The 25,469-nt window shown below is 35.2% G+C and overlaps 1 protein-coding gene across 5 annotated transcripts in view; it reads left to right on the forward strand.

The window, feature by feature from the left end:
- The first annotated feature begins 466 nt into the window (after positions 1-466).
- Positions 467-25,469, forward strand: part of LOC114355477 (cAMP-specific 3',5'-cyclic phosphodiesterase) — a 217,717-nt gene continuing 192,714 nt past the window's right edge. For 2 of the 5 annotated variants that reach the window (XM_028308333.1, XM_028308335.1), the window contains exon 1: positions 467-755. In XM_028308333.1, the coding sequence (XP_028164134.1) occupies positions 607-755 (149 nt within the window). In that variant the 5' untranslated portion in view covers positions 467-606. Of the gene's footprint in view, positions 756-994; positions 1,121-1,166; positions 1,298-22,751; positions 22,945-25,469 lie in introns of those variants that run through there. The other 3 variants (XM_028308337.1, XM_028308336.1, XM_028308334.1) reach the window with 3 other exon arrangements.

The following is a 25,469-nucleotide window of genomic DNA, read 5'->3' on the forward strand; positions in this document are numbered from 1 at the left end:
CGATGGTGCTTCACGGCACCTTCCCTCTTGGTTTATGTCAATGCGAAACTCAAATAATGATCGCCTACGTCAGACCTTTGATAAATATGACGCAATTCGATGGGCTCTATTTCTGGATAATTAATGTCCCTTATAAATAACGTTAACTCACTGGTACTTACTAAGAAATATTGGGTGAATGATGCCTACGTTTAATTTACATAGCAACAAGGATTGGCAACTTATTGACTCAAAATACGAAAAATTCAAAACGAAGGTCTACGAAACATAGATGCGTATTTTCACTAATGGCACTAAGATTACACCACAAATGTATTTTAAATTGTATTTTATCTGTAAAATCTAATATTAATAACTTCAACAGAATAGGATTTGCTTAAACTGATACCTTTTATTTTACCAACACATTCCGTAATTTTATTCACAATTGTAAATCACAAATCTAACAAAAAACAATTTATTACAGATAACGAATGGTAAAAGCTTTAATAAAGTCACTCAAATATTTTTGGATACGTTTACTCCTGGAGACATTCAAGACATAGGACGGGGATATATGAGGATAAGGGTTAATATGACAGTTGGGTGCTGAGTTACTGAGTTACGATGAGTGGCCGACACCAGCTCCGCGTGCCGGAGCTGCGCGTGAGCGGTGCGCCGGCGCAAGAGGATCAGGAAGACTTGCCCGCTGCGCTGCCGCCGTTTGCGCTGACGCTAGCATCCATACCAAGGCGACGACACTCGTGGATATGTGGGTAAGTGATCGATGTTCTATTGTTTAGAGTTCTGAGTTACTGAGTTACGGTAAGTGACAGTTGGGTACTGAGTGGCGCGTGAGTGGTGCGCCGGCGCAGGAGGACCAGGAAGACTCGCCCGCTGCGCTACCACCGTTTGCGCTGACGCTAGCATCCATACCAAGGCGACGACACTCGTGGATATGTGGGTAAGTGATCGATGTTCTATTGTTTAGAGTTCTGAGTTACTGAGTGACAGTTGGTTACTGAGTTGCGATGAGCGGTGCGCCGGCGCAAGAGGATCAGGAAGACTTGCCCGCTGCGCTACCGCCGTTTGCGCTGACGCTAGCATCCATACCAAGGCGACGACACTCGTGGATATGTGGGTAAGTGATCGATGTTCTGTTGTTTAGAATTCTGAGCTACTGAGTGACAGTTGGTTACTGAGTTGCGATGAGCGGTGCGCCGGCGCAAGAGGATCAGGAAGACTTGCCCGCTGCGCTACCGCCGTTTGCGCTGACGCTAGCATCCATACCAAGGCGACGACACTCGTGGATATGTGAGTGAGTGATAGATGTTCTGTTGTTAAGAGTTCTGAGTTACTGAGTTACGATGAGTGACAGTTGGTTACTGAGTTGCGCGTGAGCGGTGCGCCGGCGCAAGAGGATCAGGAAAACTCGCCCGCCGCGCTGCCGCCGTTCACTCTCACGCTTAGCATCTATACCGAGGCGACGACACTTGTGGATATGTGGGTGAGTGATCAATGTTCTGTTGTTTAGAATTCTGAGCTACTGAGTGACAGTTGGTTACTGAGTTGCGATGAGCGGTGCGCCGGCGCAGGAGGACCAGGAAGACTCGCCCGCCGCGCTGCCGCCGTTTGCGCTGACGCTAGCATCCATACCGAGGCGGCGACACTCGTGGATATGTGGGTAAGTGATCGATGTTCTTTTGTATAAAGTTCTGAGTTTCTGAGTTACAATGAGTGACAGTTGGGTACTGAGTAACTGAGTTGCGATGAGAGACAGAACTTTTGTGTAGAGTTCTGAATTACTAAGTTATGATGAGTGACAGTTGAGTCTTGAGTTACTAAGTAACGACGAGAACTACGCCGGAACAGGAAGATCACGAAGGCTCGCCCGCTGCGACTTATTACAGTACAGGTAATTTTTTTTCGTCTTTAAATGTTCACCATATTGTTAAAATAATGAAAGTCATCTAAAGTGATTGGCATGTGGCTCTTCTTATGTAAACTAGACTACTTATACTATTGTGTATTCTCCGACGAGACTTTGACATTCATTTCGTACATTTTCATCTACATTACTGAAAATGTATGCCCGGGCAGCCTCAAAGCATTTCTTTAGGCATTGCCGGAGGTAAGTGGGACAAACAGCGTTGCAAGGGAGGCTTATATTCGAATTTTTAAAAGGTTTTCTTTACGTCTGGAATAGACTTTTGCTGCGGGAAATTGAATTTGTATTGTGAAACAGATATTGCATAAGTTTCTTGCCAAAAGAGTTATAGCAACGTTTAAAGGGCACACGAAGTTTTGGCGCTGAGGAAAAACAAGAAAATAGATATTTGATATTGGGTACCTAAGTTGGAGCTATCGTCAGAAAAACTTTCTAAATAATACACGTGTTTATTAAAATCAAAACAATCGTTAAGACATAGTTTGAGTAACAACAGAAGGCAAGTTTGAAATAAAAACTTGCGTAGTAAGTCTGAAATGTCTCATTATTAGGAGCTAGTGTTGTTTTGAAAGAGAAAAGCGTCTTTACAAAATAATGCTTGAATAGAGTCCATTTTGAATAGATGAGCGTGATAACCCTTGCAAAGTATGAGTAAGGCGCGTATTTGTGTGGGTATTTTCAGCTGTAAGCGGCGTCTAAGACAAATATCTGTTAATATTCATGACCGGATTGTCTGACAGTGGCTGTCCCGAACATTAGCACAATAATAGGCGACCGTAACCTACCATCTCAACTAGTGCAGCGAGACTGTCGATAACTCAATTTTATCGTATGAAACTCGTCGTGATAATTGACGTGTGTCTATCATACTGAGTATATTAACGCCAGTGTTCACGGTAAAAATGGAACCCCAGCAGTCATTTTTGCGCGACTATAAATTGGGTTCACTCATAACTTTGTCTTTGTAATATTTTTTCGATACCATATAAATATTTATACGTTCACATCACTGATTTTGGTCAACCTCTAACAATTGTGTCGACCATTTTTGCGTTCTATTATGTCGGTTAAATCCTTTAGAAAGTCGGATACAATTATTTGTACATACTCGTCCTGAGTAAATTTTGATATTGTTGCTTGTAGGGAATTTGGGGAATGTAATCTTCAATGTAAATCTAGACCACTTCTCAGTAAATAAGAGTTACTAAAGTGGACTAGTTTTACATACGGTAGGTACTTTTACCGTCTAAAATTACACAAAGTAAAATTTAAGTGGGTGCTATGTGACTACTCGTATAGGTAGAGTCTGGAAAACAAAGTTAAGTACCCAATATTTAAATCTATCGAAGAGTCGAACTCAATTTTTATCCAAGAGAGAACTCTGAATTGCATGACAATTCCGCGAGCAATCAGTACTTTAATTTGATTTTAAATCACTCTTGCCGTTGTGTTGTGTATCGGAGGACAGAACAATTTAAGTCAACGCCATCAAAAGGAAATGGATCAATCTGTGAAATGGGAAATAGCTGTTTGGTGCCAATTACATTGACGTGAAGCTTTTGCGCTATAACCGTGTTATAGCTCCTACTCGAAAAGAATGTAACTGACAGTTTGTAGCAAGAAATAGCTATATCCATTAGTTGAGAATAAAATTTTGCTAAAATATTGGCGCAATGTCAGAAATGTTTTATTGATATCGAACTTATACCTTAAAATTATTACTATACGAGTATACTTATTTCGTATTGCGGTTGTTTCATAGCGCCAAAATTTTTCCAGTTTACCTATCTATGAACACAAAGAAATCATTTTATTTTGACTTGTTTTGATTTATTACAATTTATCATACGATCCCTCAATCTTGTATCATTAATTGTACTAGACGTCTTAACCTTTAACTATAGTCGTGAAAAAATAATCACACTCCCATGGTCGTCGGGTCTCACAGACCCCTATCTAAAATTCTTCATAATTTCATATCTGAACCAATTTGAATTTATCAAAGAGTTGATATATATCTAATAACTATTAATAAAGGATCTAGTATTAAACTCATCAATTTTTAATCATTATTTAATTATTTTTTGGCAAATTTAAAAAACATAGACGTTTTTCAGTGCTAATTGACTTAGCATCACATATAGGCTCCTCAATTACAGTCGATTAATAATAAATCAAACTAATATTTTTTTCCTTGCTAATTAATAACCGTGTAACATAAAAACATAAACAGAATTTCTGAAAGACATAAAATAAAAATTTTGACAAGAGTTAAACTTACAAAAATTATAAACAGTGGCCTAGAACACTAAAGACAAATTATTTCTACAGGCATGTGTCATCTTTCTTTGAGAGCTTTGATAGGCAAAATATACACCATTCAGAATCGGAATCGGCAGCAATGGTACCTCTAAGACATCTAAACTCAAAAGAAGGATCGTCTACAAGTAAAACCTTACTTCTGGAATGTTACTTAGATAGTTGAGCTAATAATATAGCTGATGTACTCAGATACTTTCTACCATTATGTATTCTTAAACTAAAACAATTTACAACATATTATAATGATATACTATTAAAAAAATATAGTTGACAAGTCACATCCATACAAATATGTTTGTATGGAAATTATAGTCATCGGGTCTCCCAGACCCCGATAAAATTTTGGATGGTTATTACTCACGTAATAAGTGCCGGAAGACGCGATTTTATGCCTCCTCAGTCCTAACACAGTAAAAACTGAAGCTACTGAGATGGTCGAGAGCAGCACGTGTCGGGAAGGTATTTAAACCGAGAAATTGAAAAGGGGGGTGGGCCTCTGAGACCCGACGTCCATAGTTAAAGGCTAAATTTGATTAAAAGGACTTGATAACATTTGAAAGTAACGTGAGATAAATTATAAGATTGCTAAATTTTCATCAAGATTCTTCTTTGAGCTTTCGCTGTTAAAAATAAACATAAAGTACGCCAAAAGTTGAAAAAGATGAAACATTCATTGCAACATGCATACGAACTTAATATTTGCACGCTACTTCTCGTAAATACTACGACCAGAAACAAGGGTAAATGAAACTTTTCAAACACAAACATGACATGTGAAATAACAACTTTGGGGTTCGTTATGACAATTTCTGAGTTCAGAAGAGTGTGAAATAAGTTAGAGCTGCGTTTTACTACAGCGGGGAATTCGTTGGCACACAAACATTATTATAGCCTGNAGCGACACTCGTGGATATGTGGGTAAGTGATCGATGTTCTTTTGTATAAAGTTCTGAGTTTCTGAGTTACAATGAGTGACAGTTGGGTACTGAGTAACTGAGTTGCAATGAGAGACAGAAATTTTGTGTAGAGTTCTGAATTATTAAGCTAAAATGATTGACAGTTGAGTCTTGAGTTACTAGGTAACGACAAGCAGTGCGCCAGAACAGGAACATTAGGAAGGCTCGCCCGCTGCGGTTTAATACGGCACAGGTGAAATTTTTTCGTCTAAAAATTTTCACCATAGTGTTAAAATAATGAAAGTCATCTAAAGTGATTGGCATGTGGCTCTTCTTATGTAAACTAGACTATTTATACTATTGTGTATTCTCCGACGAGACTTTGACATTCATTTCGTACATTTTCATCTACATTACTGGAAATGTATGCCCGGGCAGCCTCAAAGCATTTCTTTAGGCATTGCCGGAGGTAAGTGGGACAAACAGCGTTGCAAGGGAGGCTTATATTCGAATTTTTAAAAGGTTTTCTTTACGTCTGGAATAGACTTTTGCCGCGGGAAATTGAATTTGTATTGTGAAACAGATATTGCATAAGTTTCTTGCCAAAAGAGTTATAGCAACGTTTAAAAGGGCACATGAAGTTTTGGCGCTGAGGAAAAACAAGTAAAATAATAATAGATATTATTTGATATTACCTAGTTGGATCTATTGTCAGAAAAACTTTCTAAATTATACACGTGTTTATTAAAATCAAAACAATCGTTAAGGCAAGTTTGAAATAAAAACTTGCGTAGTAAGTCTGAAATGTCTTATGATTAGGAGATAGTGTTGTTTTGAAAGAGAAAAGCGTCATCACAAAATAATGCTTGAATAGAGTCCATTTTGAATAGAAGAGCGTGATCCTCCTTGCAAAGTATGAGTAAGGCGCGTATTTGTGTGGGTATTTTCAGCTGTAAGCGGCGTCTAAGACAAATATCTGTTAATATTCATGACCGGATTGTCTGACAGTGGCTGTCCCGAACATTAGCACAACAATAGGCGACCGTAACCTACCATCTCAACTAGTGCAGCGAGACTGTGGACAACTCGATTTTATCGTATGAAACTACGTCGTGATAATTGACGTGTGTCTATCATACTGAGTATATTAACGCCAGTGCAGTACCTATTCATGGTAAAAATTGAACAGCAGGCATTTTTGCGCGACTACAAATTGGGTTCGGCTCTGTAATATTTTCCTCGATACCATATAAATATTTATGCGTTCACATCACTGATTTTGGTCAACCTCTACAATTGTGTCGACCGTTTATGCGTTGTATTATGACGGATAAATCCTTTAGAAAGTTGGATACAATTATTTGTACATACTCGTCCTAAGTGAATTTTGATATTGTTGCTTGTAGGGAATTTGGGGACCTCTTTAATGTAAATCTATTCTTCAATGTATTCAGTAACTCTTTAGTTACTGAAGTGGTCTAGTTTTACAGACAGGACTTTTACTGTCTAGAATTACATAAAGTAAAATTTAAGTGCGTACTATGTGGCTACTTGTATAGGTAGAGTCTGGAAAACAAAGTTAAGTACCCAATATTTGAATCCACCGAAGAGTCGAACTCATTTTTTATCCAATAGAAAACTCTGAATTGCATGACAATTCCGCGAGCAATCAGTACTTTAATTTGATTTTAAATCACTCTTGCCATTGTGTTGTGTATCGGAGGACAGAACAATTTAAGTCAACGCCATCAAAAGGAAATGGATCAATCTGTGAAATGGGAAATAGCTGTTTGGTGCCAATTACACTGACGTGATGCTTTTGCGCTATAACCGTGTTATGGCTCCTACTCGAAAAGAATGTAACTGACAGTTTGTAGCAAGAACTAGCTTTATCCATAAATGCTAAAATATTGGCGCAATGTCAGAAATGGTTTTATTGATATCGAATTACTTCGATCATACCTATTGTGGATGTTTCACAGCGCCAGAATTTTTCCAATTTACCTATTTATGATATGAACACAAAGATTAAGAAATCTATTTATTTTTAATTGATTTGATTTATTAGAATATTAATCTGTGTATCATTAACTGTACTAGACGTCTTAAATTAAAAGGACTTGACAATATTTGATAGTAATAACGTGAGATAATGTAAGATTGCAAAATTTTCATCAAGATTCTTCTTTGAGCTTTCCCTGTTAAAAATAAACATAAAGTACGCCAAAAATGTAAAAAGATGAAACATCCGTTGCAACATGCATACGAACTTAATATTTGCACGCACGCTACTTCTCGTAAATACTACGACCAGAAACAAGGGTAAATGAAACTTTTCAAACACAAACATGACATGTGAAATAACAACTTTGGGGTTCGTTATGACAATTTCTGAGTTCAGAAGAGTGTGAAATAAGTTAGAGCTGCGTTTTACTACAGCGGCGAATTCGTTGGCACACAAACATTATTACTGTTGTAATTTATTGAATGGCTTTTATTAGCTTTAATTATCAGTCCTTTAACTTTTGTTAATAAACGATAAACAAACTTGAGTGTGCAACATCATTTCATTATGTCTTTATTTATGGTCGCTTTAGGACTACAAGCTTGAGGCACAATATTCTTAGTGTTTTAGGATAATTAATAAAATTACTCTTATTTTGTAATAATAAATAAATAGGGTAAACCGTATAGCTATTGCCCACTTAGGGTTTTCAAACACATTGAGATGAAAAATTAAAGAAAGTATTTTAATTATCGATCATTTATGACTTTTTTCTTATAACTCAATAAACTGTTAAACAGAATATTAACAGTTTTTCGTTAAAACTTACGTAACTTAGAAAATATTGAAATAAATTTAAAATCCTCCAAAAAGTACAGTCATTGCCCATTACTTACACTAATTGCCCACATCAAAGCACAGTAATTGCCCAGTATCTTAAAATAAAATAATCAATTTTAAAATGACAAAATAAGCTTTAAATAATCAAAACAAAACATTAAACTTAAATTCTAGTAGCACAGTCTTTAAATTTTCAAAATAAATTGTGTTTGGCGTTATTAACTATAATTATTATCAAATATTTCTTGAGCTGATGTTGATGAGTCAGAATCGGTAGAGACAGAATCATCTACCTACTTCAAAACATAGATGACGCAAAAATTTGAATTTTATATGTATTTATTTTTTAATTTTCTTTGATATCTGGTTGCTCAGAATGTTCAATTAGCTGTTGGTTATTCTTCCCTAAAGTTGTATCTATTTCCTTACAATTAACATTTTCACTAGTAGATTTAACGTAGGATTTTCATTTTTTGTATTTGCGTTTGAATATTTATCAATTTTTTCAAGCCAAACCATACTTTTCAGCAATTTATCTTGTAGATAAATTATTGGATAAATCTTGTACAGCTTCGATCGCTTTTTGCAAAATTTCTATGCTATGTTGAACTTTTGGAGTCTTTGGCATACTGAAAATGAAACATTAAAAGCCATTTCAATATTTATGCCTGTAAATTGCAAAACAAGTCTAGCAATGAGCAACTTAAACACTGCTACTGCATGGTGGCAACACTCTAATAATAATTCCTCTGGGCAATAACTATACATTAACATTATGGCAATAACTGAAATGATGGTGGGCAATAACTAAAAATATACAGATTTACGTGTAGTGATTACCCACCGTTAAAATGACCGTTAGAAATCAAATTTTATCAGTTATTTTCATTGACAATGGAGAAAACACTTATAATTTGATCATGACTATACACCATTAGTTGAATATTAAATAACTTGCAAAAAAAATTTAACCTCTAAGCAAGCAATTCCTTAGTAAAATTGTTAAAGTCTTTACCTGTTCGAGTAACATTTTCACCCGTCTTGACAAAATCCGCCATAACTGTTTTGTTTTAGTGTTTCCTATTGTAAATTTTAAATCTACTGTACATTGATCTCGGAGCCATCTACTTAGTAAATTCAAATCTAACTAGAGTGATTCAAAGTCAGCACCTGACAATATTATTCTTAAAGCGGGCAATCACTACCAGTGGGCAATCACTCTCTGGTTTACCCTATAAAATTAACTTTAATTAATATTTCTATTAGAAAGTAGAAAGAAGTCGATTCATTCACTATTACTCACTCGGTCGTTTACTTTATTGTAATTCGAGCACCGGACAGTCAGTCGCCATCCAACCTCTGCCGTGAACAGACGTCTCGGGGAAAGTTTGTGAAGTGTTTTAAAGCACGTGTTTAGTGGTGGAAATACTGCTCGAGCAAATCAAGGTTAGTTATTTTTTATTCATTAATATAAAATAAGGAATATTAGTGATTGTTTGATTTTTGTGTCATCAATATTAATATTATTTACGCCGTAGTCATTATACTCATAATAAATTATTCCTGAACTCCTTTTACTCTTCAAAGCGTTATGGTTTCAAAGAGTGTTGTGTTATTAAAAGCGTTTATTTTCTTACATTTTCCTTTTGATGCCAACAACATAAAAAGCCACCCTCGTAGATAATTGACAACAAATATTGACACGATCTGCTTAAAATAGTGACCGGATAGAAGGTGTATCGATGTTGTTAAACTCGATAAAAAAACAAAATTAATCACAAAGGTACCCTAAAAGCGCCACTATAAAACCCTTTTACAACTTTAATTCTGCTTCACGTTAACAAAATCGAATTTTACCTACGCCAGGTCGCCGTGGATATAAACCTAACGTGATATTCGATCAAACACGGTTCTCCCATGTTGTCAGCTATCACAAGTCTTTTATCGATGCGCAACCCAGCTTATTGCGTTAACTTAACACTATGGGACACGTGGAGGCTTTTATAGCATACATCGGAGAATGGGTTAGTAACAAACTTTTTTGTTTAAGTTGGAATAGGTTTTACACAGTTTATGACTCACGGTCATTTTAAGGAAAAGACAAATAATTTTAGGGCTAAACTACATATTTCCTACTTTCTATCTTTGAAACTGATATACTTACTTTTCAGCTATTACCGTACAGTACGTACCGTACCGTACAGTACCGTACCGTACCGTACCGTACAGTACAGCCCAGTAACTGGGCACTTGCCCAAACGACTTAAAACCAAAGTACCAAAGGGCAAACCCTTTATTTGTGAAATTACTGATTTGCTTCACCGGCACATTGTTCGAGTTTGATTTTTCCTTTCGTAATTTGATCTTATTACTTTTTGCTTAGTGAATAATAATGAAAAACGTTAAAAACTTCCTTATAGCGTAAATACTTCAAAACAACGTAGCTGTACAACTTTTGCGTTTTGTAGTCCCAAAATATTGCGTGTCCTTTAAGAGTAGAGTGACCCCATAAATTGCCTCCGCATGTAAGATTAATGTCAGGGCGTAGATTACTTAAGCATCTGCCGCCGTATGCTTGATCTCCCAATCCGGGGAGATAAATGATGCGGGGAATCCTGCCTAATCGGGGACACAGGCCAACATCCCGGTATATTGACCAGCTTTATGTACTTACTAGACCGGAATAGAGATCCTCTGTCTTTGATTGATGTTTGAATTTACTTTGTATGACCATTCATTTTATGGCATATGCCCTGAAAAGGTCACAAATTAAGTTTATTTCAAACAATATAATGAGGCAATTGCTAAATAGCTTGTCAATCGTAATGTGGCATCAATTTCAGCCGCAACTGTGGTATGATTTTTGTGTGATAATTTAGAATCAATCACTCTCACTTGCTGTGTCCCAAATGCCTAATTTTTACAATTTATAACAAAAAAATCCATCAGTCATTATTAAGCTTAGAAAATAATTCCCGAGCTGCTAAGTACGTAAAGCTAAAAGCTCTTCAAAGCTCTCATTTCTAACGAACTATTTTAGCTCGAGTCAGGTTCGCCATCTCCAGTAGTTGCAACTAAAGTTTGCTTTCTGAAGCCGTGTCTTTTATTTTGTCCTCAAAATTAGTGAGGATGGATAAGGTAGGACAAAGTAAACTGAGCTCCTAGTCTCACCTTTTTACTTCGAAAGAACCGCGTTCGGGACTTATTAACGACTTCGACTTTTTCTAAAAGGCGACAAAGTTCAGTTGGCTTTTTAACTCATTTAGATAAAACGACACTGGCACTAAAGCGATAAGATCTTTAACGACTTCTGTAATTGTAGCCTTTTCGTAAATTGGTAAGGAAAATAAATGTCCTAGTTGGTCATGAAAAAATGTTGTTATTTTCAATGTGTCTTTTTGCATTGTACCTAGATAGGTAAGTTTTAGTTTAATACAAAATAATGTGCCGGACAATATTGGTTACATTGAGTATGTCTTCTTTTTGTATATTTCTGAAATATTTTTTGCTTATTTCATAAATACCCTAGACGACAGTAATACATACCGAGGTATGATTGTGCAGAAAATGTAGTACACAAGAATAAGTGTTGCATATTATGCTTCAGTATATCGCATTAAACTGTCACTCCTGCCCAACAATACGCCTTTTAATCCACTTTGCGCTGCTTATTCGCGCCTACTTTCTATACTATAGCGTTTAATTCACTTAACCTGAAACTCACACCCTGCTTTACGACTTCGCCGGCTCGTTAATGCTACAATACGGCTAAGTATTGTTCTACCTTTCCTAAGAAACTTTCTAATATATTTACTTTTCGTAAGCAATAAGCATTCTCGCTTATTCTGCCTCTAGTTGAATAAAATATTTGGTTAGAACTTGCCGATATTTGTTTTCGTAAATATATTAAATTTTAAGTACACAATACAATTTTTTTTTGTAAAATAGATAGATATCAATTACAATCGATCAATTAACTGTAAGGCTAGAATCTGAAATAACAGCTAAATAAAAAATCCTTAAATTAAAATGATATTATTTTATAAACATGTTCTCAAGAATATTGTGTTATTGGTATTTCATCAAAAGTAAATTGATGACGGAATCCATCCCTTGGCTCATTTTATACCTGCGGTAATTTGTCATATCGACTTTTCGCTTGAAAAAGTTGTTGAAACGTCGAAAAAATGAAGTGATAAATGAAAGAAAAAATTGGCAAATAAACCACTACGCCAGTGCCAATTACTTTTAAACGTCCGCATCGTCTAAATACCATAGGTTTGTGTGCATTGAAATAAAAAGTACATGAATACTTAATACTTAATATATGCGTAGTAGTACATAGTATATTGATACTGTCACCAACGCAGCCTTTTTGATGTGCCTCCAGTGTCAAGATTATACGTATCAAGATGGATGCTTTATAGCGCCATAAAGTAGAAACATTTTATTAGACGAGCCATTCATTAAGAGAATTGCCTGCTGAGCGCTGCTCATCTAGTCCTATATTAAAGTTTTAATGTGATAACAAATGAATAAGGTAACATCGATGTTTATAGATAAGAAAGTAAATAAGTATAGTAATTTTCGCTTCACGTTTAATCAGATTTCCCGGACTTAATTAAGTGATGGTATCGCTCTACCGTACCGTGTGGTAGTGATTTTCGTTGCTTTACAGATAGATTTTAGCCACTTAGTATCTTCCAGAGTATTTAAAGACTAAAGGTTTCAGTTGAATTGTCCGCAGAAGGCACATGTTATCTACGGCTTTCATTGTAGCATACGCAAATAAGATTAAACTGAAGTCTATATTAAAACAGACCAAAATAGCACCCGTTTTAGGACTGACCTAAACCTGTCTCCGTCATTTTCGTTTTGCTTTAATTGGCAAACGCTGCAAGTGCGCAGGTAATGAGTTAAGTGCAATAATTTATAAATTTGCTAACTAATTGTGACAGCAGACTGTTCCGAGATGAGGCTTAGTGCATGGCGACATATTTGAAACTCTGCCACGAGTTATTCTGGGCGACCGTAGCGCGTAAACACACCGCTAGATACCGCTTATTATATCCCAATTTTAATATGCGTATAGAGAAACGCACGTGCGCACGTGACTCAAAAGAACAATTTATTTTTGCGGGAGCGCCAAAGGGTTTTTATTGTATTTACGTTCCAACGACTCATCTGTAGGCAAACAAAGGCGCAAACTCATGTTATTAACCTGTATTGTTTACCTCTTAAAATGTTGTAAACTTCTAATACCTACGTAAATTTGAACCATGAAATCCAGCATCCTCAAGTTTGTATCCAAACTCACCTCATCCGGCGAGAATTACAAATTGTGCGAGGGAATTTAAAATTACTAACCGATCGACAAACCGAATACGTAATGACGGAGTTTAATGTATAAAATTCAGTCTGAAGTGGCTCGGGAGTTCGGCTGAAACTGCCAATTTTCAATTCAGCGGGCAGTTCCGACCGGTCCGATGGCGAAACATAGTCGATGCGAACTGGGCAGAACTGCATTAGAAATAGAAATCGTTTTACACAGACGCTTAGACGTTGAAGCAGATTGTCATTACGGGAAAAGTTCATATTTGTCGATTGATTCGTTTACCCTTTGTACCTAAGTAAGTATCCTAAGAGTATATGATGGTATATTATGAAAGTGAAAATGCTGGATTTTTGAGCTAAACCTACCGACACAGACAGATAATCCAATTAAAAATTTTCAGCGAAGCATGCACTAAGATACGTTTTCATTTAAAACCATACACGTTTACAGAAAAGTGTAGACTATTAACCATTTTATAAGACGATCACTGAATTACGGTACCTTACATAACCTTGAAATTGAAATACCTTTAGATATATCACTTATCATGTTTCAATTTCGTTAAGATCGTGGAAGATGAAATGTAAAAATATGTGCGGTATGAGCATCAAGCTTCCCATTAATTTCACCCGCCAACTCAAAATCTAATAAGATAGGCCTGGAGAGCTAAGATGAGATCACACACACGGCATTTCCTTAATATTTGTAAGTGCTACATTTTACACCGTGTGACAGGGTGAAATTAATTGAATTAGGCATTTAGGTCAAGTGCATGTTATTTACTGAGAAAATTTTGCACAACCGTGCNGACCGCGCATAAAAGTTTGTTAAAGTTTCATTATCAACGACAACAAGTAGACTCCACTGCAAGAAATGAAAAGTTTTAGTATAATAAAAATGGTACAGAAAACAAAAGTAAATCGTACGATTTTAACACTTCCACCCTTCTATGTCATAGCATAATATGAGTCCAAAGGTGTCTTTTATTTGATTTGACTCTACCTTTTCTTCAGTCAACAGAAAATCACGGCGATTGTTAGGTACGCACACATCTAGATATTTAATAAAACCAAAGGCCTAATGAAATAAAAGAAAAAGAAACTATTTTTCATAGGTAGTTTTGTAAAACTTTTAAGTTTAGCGATGACTAGCTGTGCCCGCAACTTCGTACGCGTGAATACCCGTTTTTGCAACATTTTTCATTTTTGCTCTGCACCTATTACTCGTAGCGTGATGGTATTGTATAGCCTATAGCCTTCCTCGATAAATGCTATCTAACACTGAAAGAATTTTTCAAATCGGACTGTTAGTTCCTGAGATTAGCGCGTTCAAGTAAACAAACAAACTCTTCAGCTTTTATTTATAATATTACTATAGATAAGACCGTTAATTATATTAGCAAATGAGTATTTCCTACAATGTTAATATCAATAACTGAGGATTTCAAATTACATGCATACATCAACACACTAATTTCACTCATTATCCGATGATTCTGTCAAATAATTTTGTTTTAACGAACTAAAATCGAGTAATGTTATATGTACAAAGTCTGTACTTTATCTTGTCACTTACCTCTCTGTACATTTTGGTATTTGAAAATGCAAAACGTTGCTTTATTCAAAGCAGGTAAATTCTCGGGACTTAGTCTGGGTTGAGTCACAAGTCCCAACAGACAGTGAGTTATCACGGGCCATATTTTACAAGACAATGTTCAGGAGAAAAACGTGTCGCCGGCTCTCCCGTGTAGCCTCAGCGCTATCATGTTGACGTCTTAACGCGCAGTCGCACGCGCAGTTCTCACCACGCGCCGGCCGATATAAACGTCGATAGAATTAAAATATACCGGGAAAGTCGCTTATCTGCTTACTACTCGAATTAAACGCTTTTCGACGCGTTCCTTGAAATTTGACAGCTCTAGTGACGTGAGCGAGCCGCATATAAACCAATTTATCCCAATTAAAATACCTGTGACAGTGCCTGTGATTTGTATGTGCTAGATGTGTCAGTGATGTGGCAAATGAAGGATATTTACGCGCTGCTAAATTAAGGTAGTTCGAAATATGGTGCTTGTTTTTCAGACAAGGACTGAATTTAATTAGGCCATGTGGTAAAGGCTGTTGTGTCCTGTTACTCAAGTTATCATACTGTTATCGTTTAACAAGTTTATTTGAAACATTAATTATATTAATTAAACATTAATTACTCGAACACAGTACGATTAACTGAAGGATAAGCAAGATGCTGAATACATAAAATTTCAGTACATCAATGTGTACTTTCTTATCAGTAGCCTGTGTTACATTTTATGCCGTTATGTCATATCGTTATCTACTTAACCGTCTATCAGAATTAAAGGTTTATCTTTATAAAACTAAATTAGTTTACGGTGAAGGGATTAAAGGTGCCTACATTTTATTTATAGAAATATATCGAAAATAACTACGCAGTTAATATTGGGCTCGTGTGAGAATAACTTAAATTGAAAATCAAATATTCACAAAGGCCGTCATACATTAATTGGGTCTTTAATTACATGTATAATCATGAACGTAATTAAACGCGAAATATGTACTTAAGGTATAACGATATAAACAATGGACATGGTACAGTTGGTCCTAGATGATGTAACAAACAATATCCTAAATTAGTGTTCAACATTCCAGAAATTAATGTCTGTCGCATACTAATTTAATTAAAGATTTATCCTATCCAAAGACGTTCACCTCTATCGGCACTAAACTTCACTTCAAAATTTTTAGAGTAAGTGAGTCCAAATAAGTTTTTTTTTTAAATAGATATTTTTCTATGTAGGAAATAGTTTTTTGGGTCAAGTACAAAAATGTGTACAATTACCAGTGATTTTTCGGTCTATTTTAACTACATGAACTGACCATATTTATCATTGCATACTCGCCGTATAGTCATCGATATGTATGAGCTACTCTAGTTCTTATTCTAATTTATGTTAATCGTATATCGGACAAGATCTACCTGAGATGCGTAGTTTTCCTACGTTATTTACATTGAAAACATCGGATGTATTGTTAGGATAGTATGTTACTATATATTACATATNCATACGTTGGCCCTATAATTACATGTATAATCATGAACGTAATTAAAGGCGAAATAAGTATTGTGTACCTATTACAACGATATGAACATGGTACAGTTGATCCTAGAAGCTGTAACAAAATCCTAAATTAGTGTTCTACATGGTTTCTAGAAATCAATGTCAGTCGCATACTAATTTATTCAAAGCTATGATAATCCTATTTAAGACGTTCTCTTTTATTGGTATTAAACTTCACTTCAAGTAGAGTAATTGAGTTCAAACACATGTTATTTTTTAATTTAAAATAGACATTTTTCTATGTAGGAAATAGTTTTTTGGGTCAAGTACAAAAATGTGTACAATTTTACCAGTGATTTTTCGGTCTATTATCTTCATGAACTGACCATATTTATCATTGCATACTCGCCGTATAGTCATCGATATGTATGAGCTACTCTAGTTCTTATTCTAATTTATGTTAATCGTATATCGGACAAGATCTACCTGAGATGCGTAGTTTTCCTACGTTATTTACATTGAAAACATCGGATGTATTGTTAGGATAGTATGTTACTATATGTTACATATTCTGCGAAGTTTTGAATTGTTTTTCTATTAGTATTCTATTTATGGTAGCCATGTATAAGTAGGAACAGTTTATTTGTTGTCATAGCTTCTTTATGTTATTTAATCTTTCATAAATTTTATTCTTAAAACAACAGAAATATTGGGAATTATTAAAGAGAATTATTCCATTTTTGCCATTTCATCGGTATAACATGCCTCTTTGGAATGACGTATAAAATGATACACTATAAAATTTTCAAGGAAAGCCACTAAGCGCTCAAACTCCCAAAAGTTGAACGAATATACAGAGTGGAATTTTATAATGCCACCTGGAGGGAAAGTACTCTTAAGATAGAAAATTTTACTCAAAGAAAACATTCCTTTATTTTTAAAAAGAAATAGAACTGCATTCAAAGATTTCCATTTCTTTTAAACAATAAGGGAATATTTTCATTGAGTAAATTTTTTATCTACAGTATTAAGAGTAGTATCCCTCCAGGTGACAATACATCACAAAATTCCAGCCTGTATATTTTTGAAACAGATCTAAGTGCAGCCGATATGTTGTACTTATGTTAAGAGCATAGCTAGCGTTAGGGTTACTTTCAAGAGTGGAATCCTCGGAACATGTTGAGGAGTGCCAATACCACTAATGCGGTCTTCCGTTTGAGGAGGGTGGAAAGCTAGCGCAATTTACGTAATGTACTCGTACCTATTTTTTTTTACGAAACAGTCTGTAGATGTCATTTTCTGAGAAAATGGCTAACGCTCGTTTGGTTGTAGCTGAATTATTGTCATCAACTACAATAATATTCCATAGAGGAAAGATTTGATTGGTCCTTTGTTTGTATTGAATGGGCTCCGAAACTACAGGACCTATTTGAACCATAAGCAGTGAAAACTCCGTTAGTCTTCAAGTCTTATTTCATCCAGCCTACGATTTTATTCGAATTATTTTTTACTAGCTTACCGCCCGCGGCTTCGCCCGCGTGGAATTTTGTCTGTCACAGAAAAACTTTATCGCGCGCGTCCCTGTTTCAAAAACCGGGACAAAAACTATCCTATGTCCGTTCCCGGAATTCAAACTATCTCTATGCCAAATTTCATCAAAATTAGTTCAGTGGTTTAGGCGTGAAAGCGTAACAGACAGACAGACAGAGTTACTTTCGCATTTATAATATTAGTAGGGAAGGGATTCATTATTATCAGAATTCTTATAAAAAGCATCCAGCTTTTGTATATTGTCATTGCCGTACATGTAGGTAGGTACCGAAAGTAGATAATAAAGCGTTTTATGAGCAAGAATTCTCATAAACAAGAACGTAAATTATGAAACTGAAAATAGACGAAATTGGTGCTGGCCATCTAAATTGATTCTCAATCAGCCATGTTGGTTTGTCTCGAAATAAACGACGATCGTAAAAATATTAGCTGACCAGACAATCAATAACATCTGCCACAATAAAATAAAATGACATTTTGTTTTTAAAGATTACAGCAATCAACATCGTAACTGCCAGTTTCATTCGAATTCAATAAAAACTAAAAGACGATGATGATCACTTAGGCTGGGTTGCACCATATTAATTTAACGTTAACCAACGTCAAAAATCTGTCAAACTCCATACAAAAAGCACCGGTTATCGTTTTAATTACGGTTAAAGTAAGATGGTGCAACCCAGCCTTAGATTGTATTAAGTCTCATTTCGTGTACCTACAACCAATTATTAAAAAAATAGTATCATAAAAATATCTTAGTGATGTCATGAAAGGTTTATTCATAACATCAGGGACAGGGACAATTCGGCGTCAATGTTCGACTTTATTTATTTGCATGATTGCCAATTTCTCTTGGCGCCAACTACTTAATCACTATATATCTTACTTTCTTATTATAATCTAGCTGATACGTCAAACATCGTATCGCCTATCGTTCTTTTTAGTCAAATGACGTCCACTGCTGGACAAAGGCCTTCCCCAAGGATTTCCATAATGACCGGTCTTGCGCTTCCCGCATCTGGGTATCGTCGGCCACACAACTTATTCCACCTATGTAATGTCATCAGAAGTAATGTCGGATTCCAACAGTAAAGGAATTTTTCAAATCAGTAGTTTCGTAGCCAATTCAATGCGAAGAAACAAACAATCAAATCTTTCCGCTTTATACTCGTAATATTAATGTAGATTAGTATCTTAAACCTGCGCTTTTCAGATTTTTCTCAAGTAAAAAGGTGTGGTAAGTACACCCCAAAAATGGTAGCACGATTTTTCTTTGTTTGGATATAAAAGGGTAGTGAAAAGTTCCCTCATTTGGCTTGCATTAAGTCTCGGTTACAAAGCAGGTCGTTATACTGCAGCGCTCCGTAGAATTTAGTGCACTCTGAAAATATATTTCAGAAGGAGCATTTAGGTCTAAAGGTATAGATAAGCGGAATGGACAATTGTTTATTTTGGTTACCGTCTTTCGGAATGCTTAAATTAACAAGTAAGTAATTGTAGGTAAATGCTTTAAAATGCAGCGTTAATCGTCTTTAAATTTATTATCAAGGTTACAGAAATTCTTGTTACGTTTGTTTACTCGACCTTAAAATGGATAAGTTTATTTTTTGTAAAATAAATACGAAGCTAAAAGGAATCAGGAATTAATTGTAAAATAGAATAAAAGCATGTTTCAAAGCAATTAGCCTTTTCCAGACTAAGCGTTTAAAATAACAGCTTAATCTGTTTACCGTAAACTTAACTGAATGCGCTTCCAGTAATTGGCGATGCCAAACATTAACTTTGCTAAATTAGTATAATGGATTATGGACATATTGGTTATTATATAAAGTTATTAGAGTACATAATGTTTCAGCACACTTTTGGAAGTGTAAAACAAAAGTTTACTAACTATCGTAAAAAAAAATAGAGAGAATGAATGAAAAATGCCGAACTTTTTGAATGCTGGTCAATATTGACTATTGCCTAGGGTTATCTACTACCCTTTTTATTTTTCACTGCGAACTAGTTGTACTAACGAGTGAGGAATCTTATGCAGTTGCAATAGGCATTATTTTACATCAAAACGTTTCTGATATGCTGTCGACAGTATGGGTAGGTACCTAATGCTGAAATGATAAAACGGCGTCACTGAACAGCTGAACGCTTTAACCAGAGGAAATGTACGCAATGAAACCATAGTTTATTTACAAAGCCGTGATAGAATACCAGTATGCTGATTGAAGAGGTTATTTGCCAGCTGTATTTATAGCTTTATAGTTCTCACTTCTTGCAAACCGACAAAAATACAATACTAGAAAGTACGCGTGAAAAATCTTCTACACTCGACACAAGACAACATCTGCATAGATCAATGAAAACAGCTAAATCTATCAATGACAGTTATATTTTTTATTTCACTGTCCTCGCAGACAAAAATAAAGTTGACAAGCGTTGCTATTTAAATTTGCAGGATTTTGTGAAATAAATTGGGAATAAAATGCGACAATTTAAACTGAAAACTAAAGTTGTTTCGATTGCGGTGTTTCAGAGATCCATATCAGCTTACTTACTAGGTACGAACATTAAATATCATAATATTAAGAAGTTCTTTGCCTAACGTGGCCTAACCGTATTCGTTGATTCTCCCAACATTTTTTTGGTCTCTAAAAAAATAACAATATCAGATTTTGTGATCCCTCCCCAGGGTCTCTATGTTCAGTAAAGAATACTGCTACTTTTATGTATCAACATCGACGTATGATGCTCGTTTGTCTTAAAGGCTCAGGATATAAGTAAAACAAAATCGCTTTATTAAAATCTGTTCTGCTTAAGGTGGACCCAGCGGGCCTTAAATAGGCTACTTATTTACATACCGTCGTTGACGAGTGAAAACCTCGTAAGTCGATTTTTTACCAAAAACACTTTTAATGTAGGATTGAGATAGAATTGGAGCTCACCTATATCCGAATGGGATGATTGTAGTGACATCAATCGCGTTCAATGAAAACCTCGTAAAAATATTCAGGAGGCGGTTTTTGTCTCCTGAAAAATTTAGTTTTCGGTACTCCCGAGGTTTTCACTTGTCAACGACAATACGGTGCGGTGTTAACAGTATTCCGAGCTAATGAAGCTGAAAATCATCACTAAAGTCATGAATTTATAATAGTCTGTCGAAAACAAAAGCATTTTATACGGTTTTTCTCCAGCTATGTTACACGTCGGAAGCAGTGTGTCATCGGAAAAATCTGTATGAGTGTACAGCATTTCAAACTAATGTTTTTGCTGTAAAATCACACTTATTACAAGTGAGTAAGATGCCACAATGTTAAGCTTGATGTGACGTTGTCTGCACAACAAATTATTTTTAAGTTTCAAAGAAAATATTCGCGTTGATTTATATGAAACGCGTGGAATGCAAACATATTTTATTTTTGTTTCATAAAGTGCTTGTAGACATAACTAGATCAAGGTATATTATTGGTCAGTATAACTATTTATTAGTGATTCATTTAATGCTAATCGCGGAAATAGAAAAGAGGTTGTTTAAAATGTCAACTACATTAATTAAAGTTACAAAATCTGATAATTATTGTGTAGGTATACGCCTAGATAAAGTGGATGATAGGTAAGTACGAAAGTAGGTACACTTTCTTGGTAGACTACTAAAGGCTGGAATGTATCATCTTACTTTAACTTTAACAAACGTCAAAAATCTGTCAAACTCCACTCCATGCAAAAAGCACCGGTTATTGTTATAGTTACGGTTTTAAAGTTAAAATAAACTGAGCTTGGTTAAGCTATATAAAGCGCACATAATCATCAAGGTAAATGATACAAAAGGAAAGTATGAAATCATCATTATCATTTCAGCCATAGGACGTCTACTGCTGAACAAAGGCCTCCAATACTTTCCATGTTGAGCGTATCTTCACCTTAAAGGCCGGCAACGCACCTGTAACGCCCCTGGGTCTGCGGGTGTCTATGGGCGACGGTAATACTAATCACTTACCATCAGGTGATCCGTCTGCTCGTTTGCCTCCTGTCACATAAAATTAAAAAAAATGTTGATCGATTGGTAGCGGCCTGCGCCAGTATGAAATCGTCTGGTTAATTTTTACACCCAAAAAGTATAAAACTTAACATAGTAACGTAACCATAGAGCTTTTGCTATACAATGCATACCTACAGGAAGTTTACGTTAATTCGATATCTTAACTACACTCTGTTTTAATCAAAAACTTTTTAAATCCACTTCCTCTTTTAATTAAAGTTTTTTGACAAGTCCGCTAAAGGGTTAACGCAAAGACGTTGTGTAGTCGCGTCAGAACAATGCTTTGAGTCGGGCCATTTCCAAATGATGTTCCTTCGGATTTGGAATAATGCGATTTGGGAATACCCTTGTTTGCTGTTCCAGAATCTCGTTAGACAAAACAAAGAATGGATTTGAAATGAGCGTTGTTTATTATGAATTGACAAATAAGGGCAGATTGGCAAATGCCGTGAATAATTTATAAGTTTTATTATTAGAACAACCATTGTGAAGACAAATAAGAGGATTAGTAATATAATCTGTTGGCATTCTTGCTTATTTCAATGTTGCGATACATATTTTTAAAATGTAAGCAGTAAGTACCTAGCTTGTCATTCGTCAATATTACAATAAGTGATGTAACGGAGTATGTGTTTATTTATTTAATTTAAGAATTACTCTGTAACTTAACTATTCTTCATTTGCCACAAAAACTCGGAACTGTAATCTTAAGTAAATATTATTTTCCCAAACTCGGAAAACTCAGTGAAAATGTGACGGTTGATAAGCGACATCTGTATTTTGTTTCTGAAACTACGTTCTAGTTGAGTTGTTGTGATGTTGCCAATCGCCGAGGCGGAGGATGGCGCCACTGCGCAAGTGTCGGTTGCCCGCCAACGCCGCACGAGGGATCGTGTCGTCACGGCTGAAATGCGAGCCGTCCGCCGCCGCCGCGGGTGGACCGTAGTCGGCTCTGAAACTAGGTAAGGCTGAACGATCACAGATGTCGCTCTTCTGAAAGTCAGCGGCAATCAATAGCGGAATTTCAGCTGTAGGACTTTCATGCACATGTGTTTTCAGGCGAATCATCGTTTTCATCATGTGCTTTCAGCTATGTTCAGTTTTCCTCATATGAAACTCATGTTTATGCTTTATATTTGCACCTAGGTATAATCTAATTAAATTGTACCTACATAGTACTTATGTTCCTTAATTTAAGTTAGAAAAAGAAAATATTATGATACTAATATTTAACTAAATTTGCTACCTACTTTGTAACTTTATATGATTTATACAACAAATCTAAATTTTAAAATTGTTCGTTCAATTTCCACGAAAGAGGCAGGTAAGTAAACAATCTTTCAAAACATTTAAATGAAGCTCGCAAATTGGTGTATGAATTATTCATAGAGGAAAAATATTTCTCTTACTTATGCTTTCTTTTTCTGATATCAGATCTCAGGGCCTTATGATGTTTGTAGGTGAATATTTGTAATATTTTTATTGGAACCTATTCATAGATAGCCAGTTACATCGAAACTTACATCGAAAAGAGGTTTTATTCCATATTGAAAATTGCATTCGGTATTTTATCTGGCTACTCATTCCTGGAGGTAATTGCCAATTAGCCGTGGCCAATACCAAGTCGTACTCAAATACACGATACCAATTTGAACTGAAAATATTTTTTTTTAAATTGCACCCATCCCGAGAATCTTGAATTTATCATTTTCTGTGAAGGTTAAATATTTGAATAGTAAGTTAATATTGCGATCATATTCATCTGCTGAAATTAAGCGGACTTCAAGTTAAATTCTAGTTCAACTTAAGTAGTTAATTAATAAATAAATAATTGACGAATTAAATTGTTTTAACGAGGGATATCTTAATTTACCTACAACATAATCATGTTTATTTATTTTCTCTCAGTTTAGTAGAATATATCGATAGTAAAAATTTTATCTGTATTAAATATTCCACAAATTTTATCTCAATAGCTACAAAAATAACTGAAAGCTCTAAATAAACAAAAATCCATGAATGCAAAATTAAATATTTTGCTTTAACCAGTGTTATGATAACAGCAAATAACGAGCGTTCAAATCGAATGTTGTTTTACTTTTTTGCGAGTTATTAGCCACGAAAAATGTGTACCGCAGTTTACCATGAAAGTTAATTTGCGAAAATTTCAAATTGCACAGGGAGTTTCAAAACTGCCAGTGGATAGAAGCGAAATAAAAGTTGTAATTTATCTTTCTAAACGTAATTCAATAAACCGACAACCCGGCCGGGGCCGTCTCAAAGGGACCGTACTGGAAATTGTACCGGTTTTCACCCGTAATGAATTTCTTATGGACGCTCTGCTAAATGTTTAATTGCTGCGATGGGTTTTTTTATTCAAACGCTTTTTACCACAGACGTTGGTTACACAAGAGTTTTCTTTTAAATAAGCTCATATTTATCAGCCCCACGTAAAATTGTCTTGTCACAGTTTTCACACTATTTTGTTCTAATAAAAAGCAAATTGATAGCAGTGCATCTTATTTTTTAACAACAAATTAAGACTTCTGATAGTAGTAAAAACATTGCCTCCGGCAATGATGCGCTCAAATTGTGCAATGCTTGATCTTTTTTCAGTGCTGAAATTTTTCCAACTTTTTTTGCTGAAAATCTTTACTTTAACTCTATCATCTTAAAGGAAAACTGCCCTAAAAATATTAGTCACTTACAACAATAACCCATATTTGCCAACATTAGCATGCAAAGGTAATTAGATTGTATTGAATTATTTAATGTCATATCATTTATGAATACCATCGCTCCTGCGCGAAGTTCCAGTCTATTCACTTATCTGAAGATGGAACTTACTGAACTCAGCTTAACGAATCTGACCCGAGGGGTGGCCTTTTATGTGACTAAAGTTTACTAGCAGTTAAGCGAGAGCGATATCTATGTTAAAGCGTTAATCATTAGTTAACGTAGGTAGTTGTTTACTGCAGTGTAACTTTTAATGAGCACTTTAAAGCTTGTTTTCAGTTTAACTGGAATGTTTTATAGGTTTAATAAAGTAAAGAGAGGGTAGATTGAGCTTACGATTGATCAAATCTCTTGATGTTTATTAAAACATAAATAATTGTGTGTTAATGAGTAAACAAAATTTTCTGTATAATACATGTTTCCTGGAGATTTGTGCTAATTCAAATACCAATATTGAATTATTGGAATTGTTATGTAAATACGTCTTCTCACTCGTGTTTCGTTTCGCTGTGTATTTCTTGGGAAATTAAATTCCACGTGAGCTAACCTGAGGGCATAGGTTAATATAGCTACCTATACAATACGTAAATAATTTCCAAACATAAGTAAGCACAACATGTTGCTGCTTATCAAAATATACAACATAATTATACTTTCTTCGGTTCTTTTGTTTGGAAACACAAAAATAAAAAACATTTTACGGTGATTGAAATTGAAGATTTACTTCACTTTATTTTATTACTTTTTATTA

This window comes from Ostrinia furnacalis, unplaced genomic scaffold (assembly GCF_004193835.3).
Source record: "Ostrinia furnacalis isolate ACB-3 unplaced genomic scaffold, ASM419383v2 OfSCF2414, whole genome shotgun sequence".
Taxonomy (NCBI): Eukaryota; Metazoa; Arthropoda; class Insecta; order Lepidoptera; family Crambidae; genus Ostrinia; species Ostrinia furnacalis.